Below are 13,965 nucleotides of genomic sequence, written 5' to 3' on the forward strand. Positions count from 1 at the left end.
ATCTGCTCACTGAACCAACAACTGATTCAAACATTCACGATAACCATCATTTGGATTCTTATCAACCAAACGTGATTCCTGTCATGTCGCCTTCTCGCACGGTTTTGGATTAACGGCCAAACTTTTTCCGCATGGCGAAGCACCGATCGAACTCAGCTCCACGCCTGACGACAGGAGGTCAAAGGTCGAGGAGGCAGAGCGAGGGACCAGTGAGGAGCAATGATCTGTTTTCCTGCTCCGCTGGGGGAGGAACGGCCGACCTGAGCCACTGAGCAGAGGATGAGACTGTCAGGGAGGAAGAACTCCAACTCGTGTGTGGTAGGATACCAGTGTTTCTCTCATGATAAATACAGGAAGGGGGCCAAATAACAGGAATTACACGAGAACAACTAATTAAACACAACAGCCCCACATTAAATGTAACATCCACAAAACATTGAGGAACAGCAGCCTCGACCCTTTATCCTTATTCCAGCTCTGAGGATCTTTTGAACATTTCCTCATACATAAATAATGCAGTCTTACTACATGGGTTACGGGGAAAACCTCATTTTGCATTTTTGATCGGACATTTTATCTTTGATCTGATTTTTATCTTTTATCATCCCTAACCGTTTTTATTTCTGTATCTATGTTCTATTGCTGTGTGATATTCAAATCGCTTTTGTTTGCTTTTTAATCCTATTTGTGGAATAAGGACCTTGTAACTGTGATTATGAAAGGTTCTATATAAATGTTTTTATTTTTGCCTATTATTATTTTAATTATAAACATATTCCAAACTACACCACACTTGGTTACTCCATGTTCTTCCTCTGAAAAACCACAGCATCATTCCTTCCTACACTTTTGCTTCTAAACACCAAAGTGGAGCCGGCTCAGGTTCAGACACACGAGTGAAAACCAAATTATCGAGTTTCATCCACCTGCCAGAGGAGAACAGGTCAGTGTGATTACAGACGTGCAGCAGCAGATGGGAAAGCTGGCGACCCCCCCCCCCCCCCTACAGTGACATGGGGACTGACAAGAGAAAGATTAGACGTCTCCACTACCTGTCAGCGACTTTAGACATCTTCATACAATGACGATCCAACTGCAGGTTCAGGAAAGAGATCTGAAACACACAGAGGTCGGAGTTCAGAGACACTTTACATTCATATCTGCGAAAATATTTCAAGTGGAGTAATCACCTTTGTTTGGAGTGCAAATTTTGCATCAATAAATATCTAAACATCAATTAAAGGAAAAGAAGAATTACAATTTTTATTCTAACTTCCTTCTCTCCTGTAATTGAATGCCTGTGCTAACCAGCTCCGCCCCCTCATTCTGTCAAACTGACCGGGGGATGCATACATCAGGCAGCCACCACCACCACCATCACACACTTGACCTTTGTGTAGCACACGTGCTAACATCAAGGTCGCGTGTTGCTCCGTGTTCACACAGCATCATCACGGTTAAAACTCTCATCCTGAGGAAGAATCACCACGACCGAACTCGAGCATTAAACTGAATATCGATTCAAGACGATTCTCTGTGGCTGTTCATCTTATCTGGAGGGAAATCAAATCACGTTTTTTTTTTAACGTGACTTCATCAGTTTGGAAATCTACCTCTTTCTCGACGTCCTCCTTGGTGCCTTTCCTGCCGAGGTGTGAAGGAGTGTGTATGGGACTCTGAGCCTGTGTTCCCTCCTCTGCCAAACCGTACACCGACTGATCCCATCCAACACGATGCATGAGGGGAAACAGAGGAAGGAGCCAGAGAATGTGTACTTGTTATTTTGTTGCAGGGAAGAAAAAGGCAAGAGAGCAAGTAGCGAGAAATCCGCAGTGCATTGTGTTGTAGTGTCGTGTATTCGTTAGAGTAAAACATGTTGGTATATGCTTAAAACACATAATGACAGGTTAACATTTATGATGTCTATCCCCTGGACACTCAGACATTCTCAGAGAGTCCTCCAGATGTTTATCTTATTTGCACTCTACCTTTTTGGTATGACCTTTGACCTAGGGAGTTGTCTTGACCAGCTGGTGGATGGAATGTTTTTGACCAATGTGTCTTCATGTTCGGACACAAAAACGTGCCCTTATTTAGTCAAACATCCCATAAGGGGACGTCATTTACCTGAAGTCAAGGGCTGAACCAATGTCCCTATATAACTGTGTGTAAGACCCCCGAACGTCAGATTTTCACCATTTGGCTGTGTGATGTCTCCGGGTTTCTAGATGCCCGTCGTGACCAGTTAAACTTCTGTGTAATAAACTTTGTTATACTGAAGGTACTAGGTCCTCGGAGTCCTTTCTTCATCATCAACAACTTCTACAACATCATCGACCTCTCGGCTACATAGAATATACGATAGTAGAAACAGAGAAATGTGAATAAATCCTATTCAGGAACAGCGTTGATGGGATTTCATTATTTGTCAAAGAACGTCCACTAAAGGATTTTCTACAATTAACGTCACCTCTAACTGTGTTTGTATGAAATCCCTGTTACCGCAGCTCGTACCTTCTTAACTCTGTGAGGGTTCTTCATGCGTCGACACTTTCTGATGTCCATCTCCGTGGTGTTCACACATCCCGGCTGGAGAAAAACAAACCCCACATTCTTTTAACACATGCCTACAAAACCCAAACAGAGCCATGGAGCTGTGGAGATGACACAGCAGGTGGATGGAGGCGGTGATCTCCCCATGCACAGACAGACAGAGGCTTACTGACCACAGGTCGGTGGACGTCCCAGAAGGCCCTCTCCTGGCTGTCCAGGATCTTCCTCTCGGTTTTATCCTTCTTCCTGTCGATCCTGCACATGAGATCAGTGGGTGAGAGGAGTGTTGATGCTTCCCAGGCACCGGAACAAGTCGTGACAGTGGAGTCAGGATAAGGAGAGGATCAGTTTGCTACTCTATGTGTTTGTGTGTGTGTGTGTGTGTATGTGTATGTGTATGTGTATGTGTGTGTGTGTGTGTGTGTGTGTGTGTGTGTGTGTGTGTGTGTGTGTGTGTGTGTGCAACCGATACAGCCACGGAAAGGATCGCAATCTGGAAAAAGCTGAATTTAAAAATGATTTATCACGTAATCTGAGCCGCGATAATCTTTTATTAAACTCCATAACAGGAGGGTTAATGGAAACAGAACCTCATTGCTCATGTTGTGTCCCATTGAGCTCACACACCGCTGTTGTGTAGCTGCGTGCATTGTGTTGCCATGGTTGTGCGGCACACTTACTTGACCTGGGCCTCAGCTTGCATGTAGATAAACTCCCACTTCCTGGCAAAGGCTCTCTGCAGCCTGGCCAGGTTCTCCTGTTGGAAACCAGAGAGAGTCACGCACACCAGTTATGATCAGAGCGAGACGCCAGGACCACATTAAATGAAGTATTCTAAAGATGGAATCTGATCTGGGATCCAATTCAGATCCGTGTCAATCTCAGACTTGTATACGTCAAGGATGTGGGGGGGATGTGTGATTTTCTGCCCCCGAACTTGACACACGGATCAATACAGAGAATTAACAGCTCGGAGGAACGGGTGAGAACTCACCGCCTCGTAATCTGCCAGCTCCAGCCTGGTCTTATTCTGCATGGTCCGCTTGCACAGGTAGATAGCTGAGAGAGAGAGAGAAAGAGAGACGGAGAGAGAGAGAGATGGAGAGAGAGGACTTGAGGTGTTGGACTTATCTGAGGACACACTTCCCCTCCGTCCTTTCAAGCGCTCATCCATGCATCTCTCTCATCCGCCGTGTACCTGCCTCACCTCCCAGGGCGTGAGAGTGTAATCAGTTTCAGAGGCCGCCTGTCCACACCTCTTGCTCCTGAAGGAACTGGGGGGGGCGGGGGGGGGGGGGAGTGTGAAGACGTACCGAGCCCTGAACTCCAGACACGGCTGCTTCCTGTGACAGGACGAGCGGCAGGAAGTGGAAACGGGATCGACTTTCTGCCGCGGAGGAGACGAGTTGTGCTGCTGCTCATTTCACAGTGGGAGGCTTTTATTTTCTGATATAAGCTGATATTTTCTGTCGGGGTTTTAAAAATATGTGATTTTGAAAGCAAGAAACTCGACATCAAAATATCACTGAGGATAGATTAAGTGATTTATGCCAATATATCAAGACAACGTTGGAAAGATTTATTGAATTCACATTTTACAGTTGTTTTTGATACATTTTGTGGATGTATTTGTCTATTTATATTCATTTAATTTAAAATGATCTCAAAAACTACAAAACTAAATCTCTAAATCATAATCAAGCTCATGATACGAAGCTACAACTCTCCACCTAAAACCAGAATAATATAATTTCATTGCTAAACGAAGTCGCTGGCAGTTAATAAGAGAATCTACTTTGCATCCAATCTTTTAAGCGCTGCAAAATAATTGCACCTTTATGTAAATGCAAAGCATTTAATTGTGTTTTCCAGACAGTGGCTGTGGGTGTGATCCAGCAGACATATTTAATCATATCAAATATCACCGGCGTGGTAAATGTCAGTATAGGTCACACGCACACTCAAAGATTGATCGAAACCCGACGCTACGCTTTTTTAATTGGTTGCCACATTGAACAGTTTAACCCATTAGTCCCTAATCACCCTGTGCAAGCACCAAGTGTGTATCAGGTGAGATGAGCAGCGTGGGATTTGAGCAGAGCCAGAAATATTCACTCACAGATGCACGGGTAGAACTTTACTTTTTATCCAAAGGTATTTAAAGGTTCTCACCATAATCAGTGTTTTCAGGCTCCCAGCAGTTGGACGGCCAGAAATAAGGAGCCTGAGGGGAAACAACGTGAAAGACGAGACACAGACAGATGATGAGGAGGTTTCTTCTTCACAAAAACAATCGTGATATTTCATTAATGCACAAATATCAGCTCACTTTCAAAAGCACAAACTCGGTGGCTGTGACCTCGTGAAACTCTTGTTCTGACTCGGAGACGCAGCGGTGCTCCGTTATGTGAGCAATCAAAACATTTCTTTATTACCACGAGTGAACGGATTTCAGTGGAGCTGACTCATAAAACCCTTTCCACCAGCGAGAGAGAGGCGTCCTGGGGGGGGGGGGGGGGGATGCAGACGAGCTGGGAGTGGCTACACAATAACACAAGGAGCTCTGAGAGACGCAGAGTAAACAATGGGGGAGCGGAACAATAACGGCATCAGATGCTGATGAGACTCGAGTTTGTCATCACAGGGATTTCAATCACACTTTCACACCATGTTTGACTTATTGTAACTGTGAGAGACACAACATGGTGTCAATTGTGTTGATTTTCTCTTTGCGTTGCCTGAAACAGGTGATTATCTTTGTGAAGCTTCTCTACTACGGTTAACAGCCCTCCTCCTCCTCCTCCTCTTCCTCCTCCTCCTCCTCCTCCTCCTCCAGACCACTTTAAAGGACGAGAACCTTAAGGTCAAACGCACGGCCAAGTGCACAACCACCTGGTTTAATTAAACTGCTCCTCCAGCTCCGGTGGATTGGAAGGAAGACGGAGCTGCACAGAGATCGTTGTAATCTCCCAGAGGAATTGTGAAAACAGTGTTTCCTCTTTTTTTAATTAGGAAATTCAGGATAAAAAAGAAATCAGCCAGGCATAATTAATCTGTTACTTTAATGTTGCTGTTTCATCTGTGAACAGAGGAGGAGGAGGAGAGCGTTTGTACTTCTCCCCATGTGAGGCTTGGTGGTGACCGCCTACTCAGTCCCGAACCCAGATCTGCTTCCCTCGCTCACTCGCTCGCTTGATGAATATTTCAACAGAGCGTCATTCATTTTTAATGGGGTCCCGGGACGCCCACGTAGTACTGAGGGGGCTGCAGACAGTGGACCGGATCAAGATTGGTGTGTAATTCCACGAAGGAACAAGTAATCCCCTCTCCGGCTGATCGGGGTCTTTGTGAAAGGAGCAATTTCCACAATCAGATTGAGGAAGGAATTAGATGAAGCTTAGGTCTGTTACAAAAGGCACAAGAAAAACAGTAATGTACAGTAATCTGTGTAGAATAAAGATTAATCTGGTGCCACTTCTCCCTGCAGTGACTTCCTGGAGGAGCCATGAGGCCCGGGCCCCTTTAATATGTGTAACTAATATATCTGTGCTTCAAAATCAATGTATTGGCTGATGCTGGATTTCATATCAGGTGACCAGAGAGAAAACTTGAGTCCGTATCAAGTGACAATAGATGTTCAACAAACTGTCAATCACCATTTATTAACCTTTAACATCAAACCCCTCAAAGAAGCGGTAACCCACAGTGATGTCATCCATCTGTTTGTGAGCCTCTTTTTCAAAGCCTCGATTCTGGCAAGTTGTCCAGCACCATCTTGTTTTTTTTTAAAACAAAAGCGACCATATTTGGAAGAGAGGGGAGGAGCCTGACTGAGAGCTGGAGGACACGCCCACCTACACCTGCGACCTGCACCCATTGATGATACTAGCTGCCAGTGCTGATTATGCTTTATCGTATATTCAACTCTAATTGGGACAATAATTTACGAAATGAACAATATGCCATTTTGAAGACAACTTCAACTCCTTGCAAAAATGTTTACCGATGATATAAATCAAGTGAAAAGTTGGGTCATAGACTTTTAAAGAAACAAACAGTGGAGTCGCACCCTGCTGGTCATTTTAGAGAATACAGGTTTCATGTCCTTCCGGTGTCTAACCTGTCTAGCGATCTCTACTCCATCTCCACTCTTTACAAAATAGATTAAAGATTATTAATTGATTCTAGACGCAGCTACAGTCACATGTCTGTGTTTCAGCGGATGCTCTCGCTCACCTGAAAGCGATAGAACGTGCCGTCGTCTTTGAGGGAGAGAACGTGATCTGAGATCGGGAAGAAGTATCCCTGAGCCGCGATGAGACTCCCGATGTGCATGGCCTCGGCTGCAGGAGGAACAACACATGGAATACAGATCACAACATATCATCTGTAATGCATTATGCTCCGTGGATGGAATTCACTGAGTTGTCACATCATCAGGAGCAAGCTACACATACACGATTTTGAGTATAAAGTTATGGATCATAGTTATATTTAAAATAGCCCGTTCAATTGGGATTGCAGCTATAGGATTCAGTGGCTGGAATGTACATGGATGAGTCAAAGCCTGAGTCAGAGCCGTGGGCTACAGCACCAACAATAAACACTGCTCTCCCACCACCTCGCCTCAGGTCAACCAAACAAAGGAGTCCACAGCGAATACAAGCTGCTAATTCATAGCTAACAATAGCATCTCTATTTAAAACCACTGTTTCCCTGCTGCTGCACCTGCTCTGCATTCAGTAAATTATTAAACTACGTCCATCAAGGAGTTTCACCTGTTAGTTTACGTAAAACTACCAAACCCACTCCCACGAAAGAAGTTATCACAAAATGCTAATTTTGTTTCTTCAAGATTCAAGAAGGATTCATGGATGTTAACTGAAGAAGTTCTCAGTGTTAGGTTAAATGTTCCTCCACAGTCTTAGTAGTTCTACAGAGGGTTCTTCTTTCTGCTGAAGCCTTTTAAACAAACTCATCACATTCAGCTTCAGTGTTACTTTTCTAAACTTACCTGGATCTTCAATGGCCAAGTTCTTCATCATCCACTGAACGATATCTGCACCTGAATCGGATCACACAGACAGATAATGATGAGTGGTACAGAGAGTACAGAACATAGAAATTAAAATGGTACTACTACTCTTATGAGAACAAAGTAATTTCCAACGATTTCCCCCTTGTAATAAAAACTCAAATTAGGTTTAAACATAAAAGTAAACTGTATCATCTATAAATCATACAATGAATTATGTGTAATACAAGGTTCTTCCACTGGCTTTAAACTAAAAGAAACTAATTCAAGACAAGATAATGAAATAACATTTTCAGTATTTCAAGCTGAAATTAAACCATGAGCCAAATTAAACCTTTTAAATGAAGATTGTGTCCCGTCATGGCCACTGAGGAGAGTAACAGTGAGATTTGATATCATAACGACGAGGTAAAATCACCTAAGAAGTTTTTTATGTTTCCCCTGTTTTCGTATATTTCCGCAGTGGAGATAGAGAATCACATTATCTGTTCTTCTCCTGCTCTGCTTCCCCACGAGTCCCGGGGGGGGCGTTGTTTAATTCTCCATCATTCATTAGTTTCCTGGCCCTCAGCACTCAGCTGCAAACATGTGAGCTGCTGCTCTGCACATCCATCCGCCGCCCTGGTAATTGTGTCTATTGATATGCTCTGCTTATGGCATATCGGGGTAATGCGTTTTCCATAAGTGCAGCGGCCGAGGAGCACAACAATGATAATGGGCTTTCTTTGTTGCCATGATTTGTTTGGGGTGTGTCGGAGCCTCCCACTGTGGCTGCAGCCGGTTAAAGTGATTTAGCCGATCAGATGAAGCGAATCCAGCCGACAGGCGAGGCGGCTGACATCCATCCATCACCTCTCAGCTGCTCCTGGAGACCAGCACTCTGCTGGTTTCTCCTCTGAATGGGGATTTATTTACAAAGTTTGACGTTGTGCATCTTCCCTGTGACTCACATGAATATTTGCCCACACGCTGACCCCGTTCAGTCGCAGCTTGATTGAAGCAGTCGGGGGGGGGGTTGATTGCCTTGCTTAAGGGCACCTTGGCAGTAGGAGGGTAGCATTACTCATTCTGTTTTTCCACACTCACACTTTCTCTTCCAAATATTTAATCATGTGTTGTCCTCTCACTTATCCTCCGGCTACTCAGCTATCCTCCAGTGGTCCGTTAGAGAAGAAACAGATCGGCAGCCTTGACAGAGGCTGTAATGAAATTCAGCCACAGAGCACATTGTGTTTTTTAGTATAAGGGTGTGACTCAGCTGGAGATTGAACTGGTAGCTTCTCCAACACTCCCACCACTGCTATGGGGCTTTCAGGCTAAAGCACAAACTGATGATCTCACATTGTTTACTTTGTTGCAGAGAACTGGGGGGAAATCAATCAATAGCACCTCTGTCCAATCAGTATAAGGCTACAACCAGCAGCTGGTTAGCTTAGCATGGTATACAGAGTAGAAACAGAGGGGAAAAGTGCCTCTAACCAAAACTTGAGATCTGTTCTAGAGGCGACCTTCACCTTTGACCTTTGACCACCCAAATGTAATCCGTTAAACCTTGAGTCTATATAAACATTTGTGCCAAATTTGAAGGGATTCTCTTGAGGCGTTGTTAAGATAATGTGTTCACAAGGCAACAAATGTGATTTTGCGAGGCGCAGCTCATCCTTGTTTTCTACTGAATGTGAAGAAATTCCCTCTAGATGTTGTTGACTTGTCGTGTTCACAACAACCCGATCGGTGGTCCATCACCGAAAGGTCGAGGCAGACAGCCGCCCACATTGAGTCTGGCTCGGCTAAAAGTTTCTTCTTGTTGTGTGAACTGTTGTTTGTCTCCATCATTTTGTGAGGTATTGACCTTACTTTATGAAAGGCCTCTAGTTATTGTATGTTTTGATTTTTTCACTACACAAATACAATTGAATTGAATGATGCCTCCAGCAGCTGCTGCTGTCGCCAGCGAGGAGGCGTAAAAAAAGCAAATAAGCCTATTTCCCAAAGTGTAAAATAAAAATTAATTCCCTGCACAAATCATCAAATCGAGTCATCTTCCCAGAAACATGAGGATCAAGGGACCATGCGTCTCCCCTGGTCTCCTCTTCTCTCTCTCTCTCTCTCTCTCTCTCTCTCTCTGTTCACCAGATACTCAATTTACTAATGTCTGCTACAGTGAACGCCTGTAGACTCCAGGTTCTGTCCCTGTCAGTGTTGTGGTCGAGTCTCGAATCTGAAGTTTGACTCAGACTCTGGTTCAGGATCAGTCCCCGTCCCCTCGGTCTCTCTCCTTCTCTTACCCGTGACGACACTGGGGATTTTGGTCATGAAGCTCTTGACGGTTCTGATGGGAACGCCCTCCGTCTCGTCCTGGATACGAGTGACAATGTCCTCAATCTGCAGAGAAGAGACAGAGACAGAAGAGACAGAAGAGACAGTCTGATCAAACCTTAAGTTGAATACAATCCATCTGAGGCATAGTTAGGTTGAACCAGATATATTCAGCATAATAACACCAACACACCACCACAGTACGTCTAATGTGCCAGTTTCTAATCTGTAATTGTCTCACTATTGTCCTTTCCTAAAAGTTAGATTGTGTCTTTCACTGACACACACAGGTCGGATTACTAAACTGAACGAGTTAATTCTGCACAGACACAGAGGCTCCACAGTTTCAGATGATTCATTTGACCATGTGCTCCTCATGTTGAAGTGCTCACTTGAGCTTCCTGGATGACTCATAATGAGAAACACTTCATTTTTGTGTGTGTTTGTGTGTGTTTGTGTGGTGTGTTGAAAAAATGCAATCAACAAAATCTAATTTGAACTCGGGCATTGAACTTTTTTTTTTTGCACGTCAGATTAATGCCTCACTGTGATGACCATGTTTTAAATTAAATACAGAGCATCAAGGGTGTAATGATACGATTTCATCCATCCATCATAAGCACCACTTATCCAGGGGAGAGCTGGAGCCAATCAGAGGTGAAGTTGGGGCGAGAGGCGGAGTCCAGCCTGGACAAGTCACCAGAAACCATTTTTTTTGTGAGGCGACAGTAATGACCGCTGTTCCAATGTGCCGCCCTCGATTTCAGGGGACATTTGAACATGCAAAATACACAAACTGTAATTAGAACCTTACACTTTATGCAATATTTAATACTCATTTCATTGCAATTGACCCGTGTACATACTCTCATGGTGTGTACTTTTATGGTGTTGGTCGTTAGAGCCCAGTCTGGACCATCCACCACTTTACATCAACAAGTATTTTTGCACCATTCTTGAATTATTTGTTCAGTTTCTCTCTAGTTGTGAGTCTCCTGATTCTGGAAAAACACCACAACACGATCAAGTGAGAGGAAACTCAACACAGACTCTCACCAAGTCCTCTGATAGAAGCCGGAAATGAGATTCCACAGGACAACATGTCTTCAGACGATGATGTCAGGTGTTAAATTAAACATGTTCATTTTTAATTTAAGCATCTGCACACATGCTTTTATAGTTTGCGTCAGAGAGTGGGCAATGAGAAGTCGGTTGCTTTGGAGACAGCCATCGCAAAAACCACCACACAACTCAGAAGCTATATATATATATATAAACGCTGAAAATAAAATATAAATCCAGAGCAGAGAGAAAGTACATATGTTTTTTTTTTTTACACTTGCACCATTAAAGTGATCACATTAAAGAAGTGCTAACATAGAAATAGGAACACCACTGAGAACAGCAGGTGCAGACTCACAGCACAGACCTGTGGCTCGGAGAAAAACACTTTCAACCCCCCCCCCCCCCCCCTGCTGTGATCTCTTCTCTTTCTGACCCTTTTAGCTTTATGAGTATATTTATAATGTCAGTGGAGTACGACTCCAGCAGGCCCCCCCCCGCTGGTTCAAAGCTCACATGACTCCGTCCTTAACAGACTCTTAATGGACAGAGACGTGGTTTACTGGGCAAATCTTACAAGAACTCTTCAAAACACCTCAAACATGTAATCGCTGCCTGTAGCTCATGCATCATATAGATGTAATTATTGTAAGGTCATATATACCGTACAAGTATTCTGTTCAAACTAATTGTCTCTTTAAAAGCTTCAGTATTTCTCTAAAATGTTTGATTTGCCTTCTTTTGTTGCTCAACTCCGAAATAAAAATGTTCACATGTTTTCCTGAAACGTAAAAATCCGCCTCTGTGCTTTATAGTTTAATTAAAAATAAAAGATTTGATAAAATACAACACATCAGACTTATTTACTTTGTAGTTTTGTTGTGTTTTTACAGCCCAACAACTCTTAGCAAGCAGGCGAATATTCCCTGACATAAAGAGACTAAGAAAGAACCTTGAAGAATATTAAAAGCAAATGACTTGTCTTATAGCTGATAGTCGCCAAGACCTTCAACTGTTAATGCATTTACAAAAACAGGAAGTTGCAATATGCCCTCTGAGCAATGCTACAGCTTCAGGGTGAACTGGAGGCGGCAGTGAGTCGCTGTCAGACAGTGACGTTTAATTCTGACCTTGCAAAGTTTCAGCTAGATTGCTAATAGGATGCTAATGCTAAGGTCGACTGCGTAGCGCTAGCAAAACGCTCACGGTACTTAAGGCCGACTTGACATTTATCAACCAACTAAATATCATCCATCACATTGAAATATCCTTTTAGGTCGTTCTCACCACACTGAAATATCTAACTTTGGTTTTAATCACTTATTTGATATTGAAAAAGCCAAAGTGCGATATCATGCTTCACCTCTCTTCTGCTGCTATAGTAAGAAGAACATCTGGACCATTCTTTAAGATCAGGATGAGGTTCGGGCTGAATCTGGAAGTTGTATTACAAACATCATCTATACGACAACATGTGTAAGTGTGTAAATTGTGTTCACATACATGGAACAGGTGAACTCTGTGTCTCTGTGTCTTTGTGTTGTACAGGTTTGTGCTGTGAGAGTGTTTGTGCTCCGGCCCCCCCCCCCCCCCCCCCCCCCCCCCCCCCGTGGGGCAGTGGGCCGCCTGATTACAATGTTATCGCCGCATGCTTAGCATGGAGCGACCAGTGGGCTGGCAGGCCGCTTGGCAGACAGGTGGGTAAGGGGGGGGGGGGGGGAGTTCCCTGTAGATTGTAGTTTAATGATCCCTGTGGGCGACAGGAGGACCGCTAATTTGTACTCGCCAGCGATGTGGATGCCAGCACTGAGTTATTGTTTGAGTCTGTATCATAATTACTGAAGCATGTGATGGAGAGGGGAGGGAGACAAAGATGAGCACACACATCCTGCTTAACTGTTACTATGTCAAAGTGAAGATTCATATCTTTAGAAAGTAGTGATGGGAGGATACTGGATTATTAAATAAAGGTAAAATCTGCAATTCCGCAATGTTGTTTATACAATCCTGCATCAACACATTCCCTAAGTGTCATCAGGTAAGTGGACTAAAGGCCTCATTTAGCATATGAACAGATTCCAGAGCATTAATAAATATTATTGGATTATCATTACTATTACATTAATGCAGAATGTGACAACAGCCTCCTGATCCTGAAACAGCTGTGATCAGCCTATCAGGGCCCAGAGAGCAGTCTGCTTGTGGAGGAGCCCTACAAAGACACTGTGGCTATAACGAAGCAGTTCTACATCCTGGTGAGAGAGAGGGAATGTCAGCCATGGCCCTGAGGGCTAGAGATGTCTCCGCTGAGATACCTGGGTAACATGTTTTTGAGAGAACAAAATGACATCCTGTGAACCGTGCTGCTCGGAGTCTTCCCCATTGTCACACTAACACGTCTCTGGATCGATAGCAGTCTGGCTCGAGTCCGGCTGCAGAGCAGGAAGATGGACGACTGACATTCAGGTCAACCAACCCAGGATCAGATCTTATGGTCATTTCATTTGACGACAGCTTCGACAGCTGAACTCATCTGAGCCTTTACACTTTGATAATCATCACTTCTTTGTCAACTCTACTCAAATTCCATTCAGATAAATACTTGAGTTCATTTTTGAAATCTCCACGAATTTGCAAAAACTGGAATATCTCACAAAAAGCATGAGGCCATGAATTATTGCAGAGAACATTGAAAGATAAGACGTTAAGCATTTATATTTGAGGCAAATATTTGAACGAGCTATTTTAAGAGGCATCCATGGCAACAGTTTCAGTTTGTTATCAGAGATTGAAAGCAGCAGTTATATATTTAATATTTTATCTACCTTAGGAGATTGAGCCTGAATACAAATGCGAATAAACTCATGCTACTCCCTGAAATGATCAATTTATCTGTGATCTGACGATTTACGTATAAGAGAGCATTTGTTGATTTAGCTTCTTCCAGAGCATCTTCACCACATCTGCATATTACGTGTTGCAACGTCCTCAAACAA

At 43.6% G+C, this 13,965-nt stretch overlaps 1 protein-coding gene across 3 annotated transcripts in view; it reads right to left on the bottom strand.

Moving 5' to 3' along the window:
• rgs6 (regulator of G protein signaling 6) overlaps nucleotides 1-13,965 on the bottom strand; it is a 60,906-nt gene that overhangs the window by 5,754 nt on the left and 41,187 nt on the right. For 2 of the 3 annotated variants that reach the window (XM_053445202.1, XM_053445203.1), the window contains exons 3-12: nucleotides 9,877-9,973; nucleotides 7,568-7,618; nucleotides 6,790-6,896; nucleotides 4,726-4,777; nucleotides 3,548-3,612; nucleotides 3,234-3,310; nucleotides 2,727-2,808; nucleotides 2,515-2,589; nucleotides 1,614-1,715; nucleotides 1,053-1,114 (exon numbers count right to left, since the gene is read on the bottom strand). In XM_053445202.1, coding sequence (XP_053301177.1) covers nucleotides 1,053-1,114; nucleotides 1,614-1,715; nucleotides 2,515-2,589; nucleotides 2,727-2,808; nucleotides 3,234-3,310; nucleotides 3,548-3,612; nucleotides 4,726-4,777; nucleotides 6,790-6,896; nucleotides 7,568-7,618; nucleotides 9,877-9,973 — 770 coding nt within the window. The remainder of the gene's footprint in view (nucleotides 1-1,052; nucleotides 1,115-1,613; nucleotides 1,716-2,514; nucleotides 2,590-2,726; nucleotides 2,809-3,233; nucleotides 3,311-3,547; nucleotides 3,613-4,725; nucleotides 4,778-6,789; nucleotides 6,897-7,567; nucleotides 7,619-9,876; nucleotides 9,974-13,965) is intronic. The other variant, XM_053445204.1, reaches the window with a different exon arrangement.

The sequence above is a fragment of the Pleuronectes platessa genome, chromosome 17 (genome assembly GCF_947347685.1).
Source record: "Pleuronectes platessa chromosome 17, fPlePla1.1, whole genome shotgun sequence".
NCBI lineage: Eukaryota > Metazoa > Chordata > Actinopteri > Pleuronectiformes > Pleuronectidae > Pleuronectes > Pleuronectes platessa.